Below are 15,425 nucleotides of genomic sequence, written 5' to 3' on the forward strand. Positions count from 1 at the left end.
CCGGTCCCCCGACCCCTCCCCGCGATCCCCGTCCCGGTTTTGGGGTTCAGAGAGCGGCGAACGCGGAGCCGGCCCCGGCCCCCGGCGAGGGTTGGGGATTGCCACAGAGCGTTGGGACACCGCCGGGAGGGGGGTGGGGGATTGCCACACCGAGAAAAGTCCCCCCCCCCCGTACCGGCCCACGAAAGCAAAGCGGCTGTTTCATAAAATCCTGACGGCCGCCCGTGGCCCCACGTAACGTTTCCTGGCGTAACGAGATGGCAAAACGCCGTGGGTCAGCACGAGCTGGCTGCTAGCCACGGGGCTAGCGTGGTCAGGGTTAGCTCCACGGGGTCTGGGAAGAATTAAAAACCTGCTGCAGGCACTAAAAAAGGAGGTTCTGAAGCAGGCGATCTTCAAACCAGCAGTGATTGTGGAAATAAATTATAATTCAATAGCTACTTACCTTTTGGTCACACCTTCCGTGCGTTATATTGTGTTCACCATCCAAAGCCGAGCAGATCAGAGGCTGAGCATCACAGAGGTTTTTGTGGCATCCAGCAGTGCTAAATAATCCAGGACAGAAACTGGAAAATATCCCAGACAGGCATGCTAACAATCCCCCCTTCCTGTAGCAAACAGAACGTAAAAGAAACTGCTGTTGCTTTTCAGAACAAACTTTGAATTAAAAACCTGTGCAAGGGAAAGCTTTCATGGGATCCAAACCTAAACAGAGCAAAAACACGTGGGAAAAAAATGATTTATAAATGCTTTTTGTGGACCTGGAGTAAACAGAAACACTCCCAAGGATTAGAAATGCTTTGGATCAGGCTGATTTGAGGGCAGGCTGCTGGTGTGTACTGAGTGAAGCCATTTTCTCCAGGGTGGGCAGCTCTGCAGCAGAATGCTTCAGGACGGCTGGGATGCTCAAGGAAAGCCACGTCGGTGGCACGTTTGATTTGATAGAAACATACAGCAAGGTTCCCTTCACTCCCCTTTGGTAAAAGGATCTGCCTTTGGGGGTGTCGCTGCCCCTTGCCCCCCCACCTGAACACTTCACACCCTGCAAGCTGCCCGCAGGGCAGGGACGACCTCGCACCGCAGCACCCAGGGCAGCACACGCTGCGCTGCCTCCAGCCCCGGTGCCTGCCCCGTGCCGCACGGGGAGGCAGCGGCGGAGCCCCGGGGCTGCTGCTCCTGCCTTCTCAGCCCTGCCTGGATCCTCGACTTGCCTGCACTGGTTTGGTTTATTTATTATTTTGGGATGAGCGGAGCTCCCCTCGCGCAGAGCCTGTTAGGATCGTGCAAGCGAAGGTAAACAATGATGGAAAGGCACTTTTTACCCCAAAGCAACAGATTTACATCAGGGTTTTTACACATTGTTTTCCTAGGTCTATAACATGTGCCAACAGAAGCCTTTTGCTGCTTTATGGCACTTCGGCGAGAAGTGAATGAACTTTGCAGAGGATACGTTTCATTAGGGAAGAATCTGCTGTTGTGATCATGGAAATAGTTTTTACAGGCTGAGCCCGTGGAAATTTTGGTTTATCAAGTCAGACACGAGCAAAGAAATAATCTGTTTCAGGTTTTGATGAATAGCTCATTCTGGACAAGGTCTGTCTCTGAGACAGGCAGTAAGGCACAGCGAACTCTATGGATTTTGCATTATGCTGAGATTCATGGCTCTGCAAAGCACAGGCACCTCTGCCAAGGTCCGGTGGTTTATTTTGGCATTAACTGAAGCAGCTGAACTCATTCCGAATCCAACTTAGCTGCCAGTGTAGGCAAGGAGCAGTGTGCTCGCTCTGCTCTACCATGCGTGGTTAAAACCTGCCGGCAGTTAGAGCAGGACGAGCCCAGTCCCAGGTCCCAGCCAGAGATACGGAGCCTCCGGACCCTGCCCTCTGGCTGTGTTCTTTGAGCCCTGCTTTAATTTGTGTGCCATTAAACATCACCTGGATGTGCCGGCCTTGTAAAGCAATCATCGGGGCAGGCATTGTGAAACTCTGCAGTCCCCGTGGCTCTGTGGATGCTGAGTCCCGAGGTGACAACGTGCATGGCTGTATTCTGCCGGCTGTAAACCAGCAAGGACGTCACGCGCTCAGCAAGGTAAATATAGCCCAAAGCAGCTCATGGAATCCATTCAAGAAGTGGAGCACAATAATAACACGGCAACAGGTCACCGGCGCACTGTTTGGTGCGAAGATGTCACATACGGTGACAAATGAGTCATCATTACTATTCTTTTCCGGGTTTTTATGTTACGCTAGGGATTTGCCGCTCAGCACTCTTGGAGGAAACAACACCAGCCCCGACCAGCTTCTTTCAAGTGTAAGGACTCATCTGGCTCCTTTGTTCGGAGGGAAACAGATTTAAACAGCTCCCACGTGGTGGACAGCGATACGGTGGGGGGCAGGATCGGCACCCTGGCGCGGCCGTAGCCCGCAGCTCTGCTTTGGCAGAAGCCCTCCAACCTCGTACGTGCTGTTCCTCTGTCGCTGCAGTCCCTGGGGGAACAGAGCTGCCGCTTTGGAGGCAGTGCGCTTCCTGCAGCCCTCTGTGATCTTTTGTGTGAGGCCTCTCTGCCTCTGCGCAGGCTCAGGCTTCTCTGGGACTTCCCCGGCCAGCTCTGCCTTGACACCTTTGGTTGTCAGCCACAAAGAAGCAGTGAGAGACACCTCCTACCCCCGGCACACACCAAGCCAGGCCCAGCCAGCCCTCGGGGCCAGGCTGCAGCTGCCACGAGATGCTCCTGAGCCACTAAGGGCCGAGATGCTCTCACTGGTCCTGCAGCCAGTTCTCTCTTCCTGCAGACCTTGGCACCTTCAGCATAATCCTCCCAGCATGTCTCTCCCCAGCAGGCCCTTCCCTTTCTAACCTCTTCTCACTGCTCGTCTCCTCGGTGAGGGCTGTTGGCTGCAGGAAGGACGAGCGATGGCAGGGCTTTGCAGGGCAGGTGTGAGGAGCTGGCCCAAGAACTCGCTCCTGTGCGTCTGTGGCTGCCTCTGCTAGGGCACCAGACCTCAGCCCCAACGCGCTAAATAGGAGCCACTGGCCTGGCAGAACTAGCACAGCCTGGGGAACTGAATCCCCATTACTGCTCAAGTCCTCACTAGCACATCTGAGCTGTTTTGCAGGACAAGACAGAGCTTGTCCTGAACCTGACTCCACAAAAGGGTTCCCAAGACACAACACAACCTGCAAACCATGCAGCAGGTACAAAAGCCCTCTTCAAAGTGGTGCTTGCGATGATGGTCGAAGGGAGCACGATTTTTGAGGCCAATTTGGTATGCAGGCAGGTGAAAGAAGTACCCAGCGCTGCTGGAATATTCATGGTCTGCATCCCATGCTGAGCATTAGCATGTCAAAGATTGCAGGCAGCTCTGCAGTAAACATCTGTGCAGGTGAGTAGTGCAAGGCAGGGTTTGTGGCTGCATTGCTGGAGGCGTTTTTCTGGAAGAGCCGGGGAAAGGAAAGCAGAGAGTGAAATTCCAGAGAAAACTGCTTCCGTACTGAAGACTTCACCAAATCCAAAATATGCCTGGAAAACAAAACAGAAAAATTATGGTAAGGTCATAAACTGCAGATCAACAAACTTGGATTTTCCTAGTCCTGGGGTCACTGCCAGACAAGAAATGTTTAGCATGGTACCTAAACCAGCTGCAAGAACTCATCTTGTAACAATGCAGGTGTGTGAATTCTTTATGCGTTGTGGGTTCTATCTTACACCTTTCATTAGAAAATAAAAAACCACCGCAGGACTGAAAAAAAAAACAAAAACTATAAACAGCAGCGAAATTAAAAAGGATTTTGGCTGAATGGAGGGCAAGGCAACGATGATAGCAGTTTAAAGAAATTTTTCATGCATCTCTGATTTTACTTACTAACCATAACTAACTATGATGAAAAGCCAAGTACCTCTTCCAGCAGGATCTTTACAGGAAAGCTGCAGCCAGACTGCACGAAGCCACGCGGGGCTCAGCCCTGTCCGGGTCTGGTGAGCGCAGGGGCCGGCTGGTGGAGCAGGTAGAGCTGATTTCCCCAGAGAAATCAATAGGAAGTGGCGGTGTGTTTCCAGGCCAACACCAGGAGTGGAAAGCCCGGGGTGAAGCCAGACAGGGCAGCGACACCGCTTGCAAGCCAAACACCCTGCGATTGCTTCATTCACAGCTAGAGCGGCTTCCTGGGCAGAACCTTCACAGCTTCATGCCCCTAAGAAAACAGGCTTGCTAAACGTCTGCTCCACAAGTGTGACTCAGAAGTTCACTCCCCATCAACGCTTCTCAGCAGCAATAAGGAGAAGTGATTCTGTGCCCTGCCAGATCCTGACAGGGCAGAGAAACGCGCTGTTACGCAAAAATGGGATGCTTTGAGTTCCAAATCATAGTATCGTTAAGAGCAAGGAGACTTGAATTGGTTGCAATGCAACTGTTCTGAATGCAGACGTTTCTCTGTGCAAGATGGAGCCAAGAAATTTAAATATCTGTTATTACTGCTATTACAATGATCTCCAGCTTTCAGAGGACAGCTACAGCACACTGAGAAGGCCATGGTGTCCTAGGTCCCACATGGAGCTTGGGGCATCTTTGCCCCCTAATTCCTAGCCTCATTTTGCAGGCAGACCCATGCAGGCCACTAAGGGGTTAAAGGGCAGCTGAGCTCCTACAAAAGCTGCAGAAGACACCCAAAAAAAAACAGGTCAGGCACTGCAGAGGAAGGTGTCAGCCTTCCTGCCCCACTGTCTCCACACTCAGCTTCCGCCAAGCACTGCATTTGCACTCCAAGGCTGTTTGAACCCAAGTGTCATTATTCCAGCCCCCGCTGAACTTCTCCATCACAAAGAAAAGCGAATGTTCCGGAACCTGCCTGCTGCCCAGCCCAGGAAGGTGACACATCGAGCACCAGCTTCTTTCAGAGACCAGCACCCAGAAATCTCACTGCCTATCGGCTTGATCCAGTTTTGTCCATTCTCTGTAAGTACTGGCAGCAGTGCTGTGTAAACCTGCTGCTGGCCACCTTTAAAGCCCGAGGATTTACTGTGTGGGGTTTCCATCCTTGCCACTTTTTCAGACCCTCCCTGGTTTAGCTGCCAGGAGCCTTAATCCTGGATGAAGGGGAGAACCTGGACCACACCGACTGGTGGCGTGTAATTTATTACTGATGTTATGAGTCCCTTTGCAAGCTTCAGGCTGAACTCTTCCTGCCCAGAATGGCTCTCCAGGGCCTTGGCAGCACAACTGCTCTCAAGGGCCGAGCTCTGCTATGATAGCGCTGTGCTATTCAGGCACGTCGGGTTGTGTGAGCCAAATCCCAGTAGATGCCTTACAAATAAGCAACAGATTATGCTCATGGCTTTCACTGTCATGCCCTCCGGGGCAGGAAGGCATATGCTGAAGCCTGGATTTCTGTGGGTTCCTGCAAAGAGCAGGGCTGGGCAGCAGTGCCCCTACAGAGCCTCCTCCCTGGGGGATGATTTCTGCCGGGTCCTGCTACCTGCAGGTCATGCTAGCAATTGTCACATTGCAATTGTGGTGGAATTACTGCAGGTTCCTCTGTGCTGGGCTGTTTGCTGTGGTTTCCATTTTGGTAAGGAAAACAACAGGCATTTTATGTACAACTGAAACACCGATTTGCTTGAAATAGACTGAAATACACATACCTGAGAAGGCCAAGCAGAGCGATGTGTGCTGCTGGTCGTCTGGCTCCCCAGGAGGCTGACCCCGCCGGGAGCACGGTCGGTGTGTCCCACAGGACCACCAACCCCAGCAGTTGTTGCCTTCTGTGATTAGAGTGCAGGAGCAGCTTACGCTCAGAGAGAAAGGATGAGCTGTCTGAGAAGATAAAAACTACAGCACACCAAGGTGGAGCAAGGGTAGTGGCAAAGTGGAGCTTTGCACCGAAGGCGTACAGCTGTCTGTGCAGAGCAGGGTAGGAAAGGCACTTGCTCCCATTTTAATTCTCTAATCTTGTTACTTTCTCTTTAACCTGCTTAAACTCGCGATGTGTGGGTAAGGATGAAACCTCGGTCATTGCTATGTACTTAAGAAGGGACGGAAGTTCATATTCTAGAAATGTGAATAATGTTTACCCACACTGGCATTTTACAGCTTTCGTTTCCCTCCTGCTGTGCTCAATAAAAGACGCTGCTTGTCCCTCCCGTCTGACTGCCAGCATTTCTGGGTGACATTTACTTCAGGGTCCTGCCACCCACACTTTGTGCCGGTCGTTTTTCAGCACCAAATAATGCAAAGCTGTACCTATGAGACTGGAGCCACCTGGTTCCAACCCCTGAAGCCCACCAACACCCCACGTGGAAGACTTCTCATGCTATTTGCATTGCTTATGTTTCTCTCACCTATTTATGGCTCGGATCTCTCAAGCACACGGATAACCAGGACAACTTCTCAGCTAGTGCTCATCTGCTCTGCCTTCCTGCCCAAGCATCTCTACTTCTATTGCAGCCTAAAAAAAGCACAGATACCGAGTAATTATTCTATATCCACACCAAGAAGATGCAGTGGGACACTTAACCTGACTCTAGGAGCTGGTCACTATAGGGGCCAGGAAGGAACTGCTTCCTGTGTACTGCAGCTCACTTCTCATTTCCTTTCTCCCCAGCTACACACTCCTTACAAAGCCAAAGAGAGAGCATGGCTGTTCTGAACTGTAGCACTGCTAAAACTCCTGCTTTTCCAGAAACATTTCTGGTGACAGGCTCTGGACAGCAAGGTGTCTTTGAAGATTTTGAGGCCCATTGTCTCAGGGAAACAGAATGACTACTCAAAGAAAACAGGCAGGATGGTTCAGGAGCTGTACCAGAACCATGGGCTGAGGTCCTGTCCATTTAGCCAGCAGGAGCCTGGGAATCTTGGGTAAAATTCACATTATTAATGTCTAAGAGAGACATGAAAGGATTGGCTCGGAGGCAGGGGAGACTGAAAAATATGCCAATAAGCTTTTCCTGAAACCAAGAGTTTCCTCTTCATCACATTTCATGGCACCACAAATGGGTTCACAAAGGTTCAGACCCTGTTTGTGAGTAGCACACCTGCCTCAGTTCCCATGGGAGGTCTCTGAGCAGTTGGGGAATGCAAACCAAGGCTCCCAGTGCCCATAACAGGCTTTAGACTTTAAACTGAGTGCGCTATCTTCAGCTTCAGATATAGGTCAGATCATAGCATTTCACTTTCATCTGCCTCTGCCAGGGGCTGCAGCTGGATACAAACCTCAGTCTGCTGGAAGCCAGGCTTGGAGCAGGTCTGTGTGTTCGCAGCGAGGTGCAGGTGCATGGCACCGTGGTGACACAAACAAACCCAGACTGCTCCATCTCACAGATGAACACACACCAGTCAGGAAGGGAATTTTTCCTTCCACCCCAGTCCCAGCTCTCTAAGCTCTAGGAGACACTTGGCAGCGAAACCAAACTTAGCAGCAGAGCAGTCCTAAATCTTGTCAGCTCACCCCATCTACAACCAGCCACAAACAATCCTGGGAAAACATTGGCCTGAACTCTCGTTTTCAGTCTCTTGCTGAACCACTTGCAAACATAGCAGCACGGATTACTCACTGACATTCTCCACAGAGAATCCGGCTTTTTCCAACAAATAAATCAAAGCAACTGGAGAACGTTGTGAAAGGAGCTGAGGCAGCAGAGCATCTAACAGCTTACTTCAGTGACAGAAGCACCGAGTCTGGCAGTAAAGACAGCAGGGCTTCAGCATCAATTGCTCCTACACAGGATCTATTTGCTGAAAGATAACAAGGGATTTGCAGACTTTAATGTCTGCAAATAATACGTAGCTGAATATAGTAAATTCTGACAAAAAATAGGAACTGTCTTACATCCTCATCTTACGTCCTCTCCAGCTGAAGATCCTGGACTGTTGATTTTTGCTGGATTCCCAGCCTATGCTTACCTGGCAAAGGCACTGGCACCAGTTTAGTTGACCTGTTGAAGTCAAGTGGCAGGGTGTTGTCTCCATTTTAACATAAATATTATTTGTGTGTGTTTTTTTTGGTTTAAGCTTTGAAACACAATCTGTAATTGCACGATTTTGTGTTCTGTAGCATTTCCAGTTCAAGTATGTAATATGGCAACGGATTTTTAAAAAGCCAAAAAATAGAAGTAGCTTGCTTGATCCCTTGCTTAAAAACAAAGCAAACATAAGCTAAAGTGGCTGCAGTAATATATACTTGCTACCCATTGGTATCTGCAAACTGTACAAAGAATGGATTAACTCTGACAAGAAGTTATCAGAAGGTTTGTATCTCTTTATAGACAGAGAATTGAATTGAGGCTTATTACGTGGTTGCATTTTTTGCTCACTGGTGTGTAATGCAGGATTTCTGCCTTTCCACATCCCAGGACTTAAATCCATGCCCATCAAAAAATTATTGGCTAATAGACACGAAGGATAATATCCCACCAGCACATTTAACAGTTTGACTTACAAAACAAGCAAGCAAACAAAAAACTGACCCTAAACCCCTCGCTTATTGCAGTTACTGTAACATGCAGACAGAAATTGCTAACTTTACATAAGATGGAAACGGGGAAGTCAGCCACACACAGCTTTGAATGAATGTGAATGTTCAGAGTCCTGCTCTTTACACATTAAGCACAATACGAGTCTGCATTCCTGGTGATGTGGAGATTTCCAGAGAGCAAGACGGGGCTGGTTCTGAGAACTCCTTTGCAAAAGATGACTGAGGTGTGAAGATTGGGTCTGGTGCTTTCTAAGTGAGCTATGGCAAGTCTTCAAAATCAAGCGTAGTGGCAGCTCGAAAAAAACTAGGAACGCTAGCTTGCCATTTCATGTGGTCATACTGCGTCCCGGAGGTAAAGCTGTCCAAAGTAAAACAAATCAAAACAACATTGCTTTCCCTGTGACATTGCCACAAGGATGGACCAGGCCAGCATTAAAAATTCAGGGCTGAAACATGATATTTAGGTGGGGAAAGGCAAAGTAGTTTGGATTATGTAAATGGGAACTTCCCACAAGGTTTCATCTACACAGCTGGGCACAAATGTACCTGGGAGGCTGGAAGAGATTTAAATGCCCAACCGTATCTTTTATTTTCTCATTTTCTTTGCTAATTCAACAATTTCCTTTTTCTAATATTGTCACCACCATCATGAGATAAAAAGCAGCTTCTGTGAGAAGTATGCTGGAATTGGAATGTACTGGACATAGCTTTATCTGTTTCCCAAGTGAATTACATACATTCTGAGGCACTTCAGACATGTTTGTAACAAACCAGATCCCAGCATCTCTGAAAGCTCATAGATTGGATATGGGCTGCAACACAGCATCCATGGGGCTGAACTCCTCAGCAGTAAGGCAGACCTCCACAGCCCTCTTTGTTTGTGCAGGCTGGAAAAAGGAATTTTATCCAGGGAGACAGTCTAGAATTCAGGAAGCCCTCCTTTACTTCGTGGTGAATGTTTACAATAAATGTGACCATGAGCATCGTTGCTTGGCATTCCAGTTCTGACAGAAAGTCATTATTTTTGCCCTTTTTCCCCATAACTCAGCCCTACCTGAAGTTCCAAAACAAGCTTCCTTTTCCCTCCCTGTGTCACTAGCCAGATGGTGATGTTTGATCTGCAAGACGCGGCTTCCTTTCAAAAGATCAGCAACTGCTAAGTCGTCTCTGTTATGGAAAAAGAATAGCGACAGGTCTGGTCACTGGCATGCCAGTAGTGTTCGTCTCACGTTTGTATCATTTGTTTCACAGATGAGCAGAGGAATGCATCTTTCCAGCACTATGCACAAACTTAGCATCACCTCTAACATCCTGTCACTACCTACCAGGAGGGTACTTTGCAAGCTGTAACTCATTTTGCCTCCTAACTTACTGGTGATGTACATTTATACTTATTCCAGTCACGAGGCCTTGTTTCCACTCTTTGACTACTTCTTTCTTAATCCTCTAGTCATTTAAGAGCTCCTACTGCAGAAACATGCTGGCGTCTCCTGTATCCTTCCTTGCCTTTGCAGTAGGATGGTTTCCTACTGTGTCGTCAATATGGTTTGTTTCAGAAACTGACACTCCTTTATCCCCAAGACAATCTTCTGAAAGGCATCCAAATGCATCTGTTACTGAAAAAAAATGGAAATTGATGTATTTATGAAAAGAAGATTCTGACAAAATTTTCTCTGCTACCAGTGTAGGAGAAACAATGAACCACGAGGACCTTTTAAAACCTCTCCTGGGAGTCCTGCTTCCCAGCAGTCTGTGGAAGAATCGGCTTTGCATGTAGACATTTGAACCATTACGGCAAACATCAGAAACAGAAAAAGATTTATTAGAAATATTACACAGATTTTTGCATCATACATTTTAATAATGTTAATCTTTAAATATTAGCATGTCCAAATTTGGCAATGCCTAGTATATACATTCTAATGTGCTCTTTGTATAAATTAGATTACGATGTAACATCTGTATCCAATAGAGAAAGCTAAAAGAACTTGACAGTTTAGAGATGGTTATCCTATATGACAAACTCGAGCCTGGACCAATAATCAATAAAAACATTGTGTCCAGCCCTGCCCCACGGATCTTGGCACACGTGCAAGTTAAAAATGTAGAGACCGTCAGTTGTGAAAAATGTTAACTGTGGTTAAGTTATAAGCTTGATTCTACACCACATTGGTGGGTGAGTCTAAATGGCACTGGAGTTGATAAAAAACATCTAGTCTAGCAGAAGTTATTGCTGGGTTTAAAAATATGTCTTAATGCTCAGTGCCCTGAGTCTTTTTAGGCAAAAGCCCTCTTCTGATAGGAAAATGCATAACCTCATCCCATACAGACTCTGCATCTGATCAGATACCCAAGGCACAGCTTTGCAAGCAGCTGGCCCCGTCAGATACTTCCTGCTGGAAGACCTGGTACCCTAAGCAGAGGAAGATGAGGGAGGTACAAACAACCTACAACCGGATGAGCCAACGCTCTCGTTTTCATTGCCAAGGAAGTGAGACAGAAAAGTCAGCGAAGCCAAAAGTGAGATTTTGAAGAGCTGCAGGTCAGGAATCACACGGGGCAGATGCAATCATTCTGCCAGCGTGCACCTATTTGGTTTGGACAGAAAACTTGCACGTACTGTTTGCACATATAAAACAAGAACAATCACACAGAAAACCTGAAAAAAAAAAATAATTATGAAAACCTGCCAAAACTCAAGGAAGAGAATGTGCTTCACAGAGAAGAAACTGGAGAATCTGCATAAGTCAGAAATCAGTCTGCTTCGTACGGCAGCACAGGAGAAACAGGGAAGTCTTTGGTTCCTGTGCATTTTCTTGAATATCACAGGCACAGGAGGGCAAACCTGGTAAAGGCAGCAAGCTGTGTGCTCTCTTCCCTCCTCATCTTCCACGCTCCATCCCAGGCTGCCCTCTTAGGAGAAACGCCACTTGAGATGACAATCGGTAAGGACTCTCAAGCTGAAACCCTACAGACATCCGCATCTGTTGCTGTCCACAAAGGCACAGGCATATATTTCCCATATGTGCCCCCTCTCCTCACACACTGGACTTTCACTCCATTCAGTTTCACTGCATACTTTCAGGAACAGCTCATCAGCCTTTCTAGAAAACCTTCTCAGAGAGCTGACTCTGGGCTCGCTTCTCAACTCCCCTGTACCTTCCCAAGCCACGAAATACTTCACACCTTCCATGAACCACCAGAAATCCTGGGAGTCAGATCATCCTCTTTTCATACTTCTGATTTTCTTCCCTCTCTAGCAGCTCTAGTACAGCAGCTACACGATGCAATACCCCTCCTTGGAACTTCACTGAAATCCTCATCTTAAACATTCTTCTCACGTGCTCAACCCAAACCAGCTTCATGGTTTCTTGCAGTCTGATGGACTACCCAAGCACATACACACAGGGGTGTGCAGGTATGTTTTCGAGTCAGGGTGTATTTAGGGAGCACATGGTGAAGAGATTTAATCTGCCTGCATCAAGGAAAGATCCATTACTCCTACAAGGCAAGCTGTCAGTAATGCCACACATCATACTATCCACATATCATCATATATTCCAATCTAGCACATTTTCAGAGGATTCTTAAAACTTCTATGAAGATCATTCCTATACACTGTAGCTTATCTTAATTAACAAGCTGTTTAATTTCAAAGTCAGCTAGAACTTCCAGTTTGCAGTTCCAGTTGGAGATGTCTAACAAGGGCCTGCAGACACTCGATATTTTCTGAAAACCAGGCTGGTGTGCAGCATCTTGCACGGGACAAATTCTTATTCAAATTTTTAGGCAGCATCAAAAACCAACACTTATTTCTGAAAATCTGGGTCTAGAAACGTAACTGTGCGAGATTCAAAGGGAAGGAGAAATATGCAATATAGCAACAGCGAAATGAACAAATAAACACAGTCCTTCATCTCAAAAAATAACCTGGAAGAGCATCTCAACCTCAAATCATCAGCATTTCAAAGTGAGATGCTTTCAGTTTTGAACACTGGAAAGTAACACTGAGCAACTGGTGAAACAGAGTAGCTTTGTTCCTACTGACAGAGAACAATTTGTTCTAACTCCCAGGTAAGAAAGATTATTTTAAAGAATATACCATTAGAATTAGGTAGAATTAGTGTTTGGACTATGCTGTTGGAGGTATGAGAAAAGCTGCAAGGAGACGACAGGAACAGTGCTTTGCAAAATTGATTTAAAAATCAAAAGCTGCTACATCGAGTGGAATGGTTTGCAAAGCTAAAGTAAGTCTTGGAGAAACAGATGAGAATAGATGCCAGAGCAGTGCTTGAAGCAAACGCAACTGACATGTTAGATAAGGTATGTACACAGTGTACATCTGGACAGGCATCGGGAACACAGGCATTTCCAGCAACAAAGGGTTAAGGTTATATTTCTTTTTTAGATCATGTGGAGCCCTCTGACTTTGAAATGTTTTCCAGGCTCTGGGAATGAAAACAGTTTTTCTCATCTCTCCAAGTGTCCAATCCAAAGCCCACTGAGGAATATGGAATTTTGTGTTGACTTCACCACGCTTTGAACTAGAGCCCGTTGGAGAGTTAGGATCTCTGCCAATGGATACCTCAAGGGAAAAGAGCCTGCTGCATCCACAAGGCAAAGGAGCTGTGCAGTGTGGCTCCCTTCCTAAATGAACTCTGCTTAGCAACTATTTTTCTGTTCCCTCTTATCACATAATGGGAAACTTATATTTGAGAACACTTAGAGCAACGCATCCTATGTTCTCTAGGGATGCCAGAGTGTACACCAAAAATTACTGGGGCCTTAATTTAATCTAGGAAGCATTCTCTTGCAACAAAATAAATCTGGCCAGCATTTACAACTGCTTTCTCAAAGTATAGGATGACACCAAAGAGCGCAAGAGCACTGTAAGTGCATGCCGTTTTTTAACACATGGACTCTCAAAAGATTGGAATCAGACCTTCCTGGCGTGGTGGGTTAGAATAAATGTCAGACTCAGGAGCAAGGGATGCTGTTCTCCTTCTGTGAAACAGGCATACGTTGTATTCCTCCAGCTTCCTTCCTGTTCAAGGCACTCACTGACCTTGGCTGCTGTCATCTATCCCCTAGTTCTCTGTTTTGCTGTGAGAAAACCAAAGTTTGAAATAGGTCGTTTACTAATTAAATGGTATAGAACAAAAAAACCCAAATAATACCCCCCCACCAAAGTACTATGGGAAAGCCAGAGGCTGAGATCAGCCATCTGCAAAGCCCCAGAAAACCTGAAACAAATTTCCTCTGCGAAATCACCTGTTTCTATTTCATTAGCTTTTCTGTTTCTGTGTCTAAGAGCAGTAAGCACATGCTATTATTTTCTTCTTCAAGATCCCTAGCTGCCTATGATTAACTTCCACAATGCATTCAGTCAGAGTCCCAGGGCTAAACATGCTAACTAAACTCCTTTCTTCTGCGAACATAATCTAAAGCCGCTAGGCAGCCTTCTACAAGATCCTGTACAGCATCCTCTCTAAGACCTGCTCCTAGAACAAATTAAGCAGCCTGCTCGATCTTGCTCCCACTGGAGACACAGAAAATTTAACTTCATGGGGTGAAATAAGAGAAATGCTCTAATGTAAATTTAACAGTATCTTTCAGACATTTAACTAACAGTATTATTGAGCTGAAAAGCTCTTCTCTGGCGCCTTGGAGATTTCCATGATGCAGCGAGAGGAACACAGTACTACATGGCAGCTTGCAGAGTGAAGTTTCAGCTGTCATTGTTCCCAATACAGCACTGCGTTCCTTTACAGGGTAACACCACTTCTAAAAGTTTAACACAGGAGAGAAGTTACTCCACAAAATATGAACTGAGATGTCACTGTATTGCTCAGAGAGGCACCACCTGATTACTGGCACCTTGTAGAACTAAAGCTGGTAACTTACGTTTGCAATATTCCTACGGTAAGTGTCTGTATGGCCAGCTGGGTAATAAGGCTCTGGCTTCCTTTACCAGTGGAGCTATAGTAATGAAACTGCAGTAATAATGCTATTTTTCTCTGAGATTACTTCGGTTTGATCTGAAATGGAGTCTCAGCACCTAACTTGTTCTTCTAGAGTTCTCTCACTAACTGGTGGTTGAACACAGCGTGGTTTCCAAGTTACAAATGACTGTGGTATTACCCTGCTGGATACGCTACGGCAAGCAACCTAGCAGATTTACTCAGACAGATGTGTGAGAAGAACTCAGGTTAAGGTTTTACACACACACACACTTGTCATGATGTCTTATAAAATATATGGAGGAAAAAAACACCACATATTTGGGATGAGTTAAACATATTTTGGCAAGAAGAGCAGTTTTGTGAGCTTTTGTATTAAATTCCCAGCTTTTCTTGAGTGCCAGCACAGTCCACATTGACTTAAAACCATTTTGTGGCAGGTCTCCTGTTGGTAGAGCCTGGTTTGAGGCAAACATTGTTTAGCACACAGAATCCACTTCAGAAATAACTCAGGCCTCTTTGAAAACATCTTGCAATTTTCATGTGGGAATAAAATCGCAGATGAATTTGGTTTGTATAGATGGACAATGGTTATTTATTTGGTTGTAGTCCCAGATGTAATCAAAAATTATGGAAAAGCTTTCTTTCAAACTAAGAGCTTAGGTTGGTTGTGGAAGAGGAGCAAGGGGATTTTTAAAGTGATCGAGTGCATCTGTGGCATTCTTTGTTCTCTTCCCCACTTCTGTCCACCTCTTGCTGTGTGTCTCAGGTCTCAAAGTACTTGTAAATCTGGGCGACGTACTGCATCACGCTCTGCCAGTCTGGCCGGTCTGTGTACATCATCTCACTGAGCTCCTGCATAGGACAAATTGTCGAGATTTAGTCAGGCACCCCCACTGCATCACTTGGTCTTCTGAGCAGCTGTGGTTATTGAACACCGCTACTTCCACACCAGAGCATCTTAAAGCCACATACAATATAGAGGCCCACAGGAGCAAT

The 15,425-nt window shown here is 46.5% G+C and overlaps 1 protein-coding gene across 2 annotated transcripts in view; it reads right to left on the bottom strand.

Annotated features, from left to right (window-relative positions):
* Window positions 1–10,267: 10,267 nt before the first annotated feature.
* SPECC1 (sperm antigen with calponin homology and coiled-coil domains 1) overlaps window positions 10,268–15,425 on the bottom strand; it is an 83,937-nt gene continuing 78,779 nt past the window's right edge. For both annotated transcript variants that reach the window (XM_068656238.1, XM_068656239.1), the window contains one exon: window positions 10,268–15,281. In XM_068656238.1, the coding sequence (XP_068512339.1) occupies window positions 15,192–15,281 (90 nt within the window). In that variant the 3' untranslated portion in view covers window positions 10,268–15,191. The remainder of the gene's footprint in view (window positions 15,282–15,425) is intronic.

This window comes from Anas acuta, chromosome 19, assembly GCF_963932015.1.
Source record: "Anas acuta chromosome 19, bAnaAcu1.1, whole genome shotgun sequence".
NCBI lineage: Eukaryota > Metazoa > Chordata > Aves > Anseriformes > Anatidae > Anas > Anas acuta.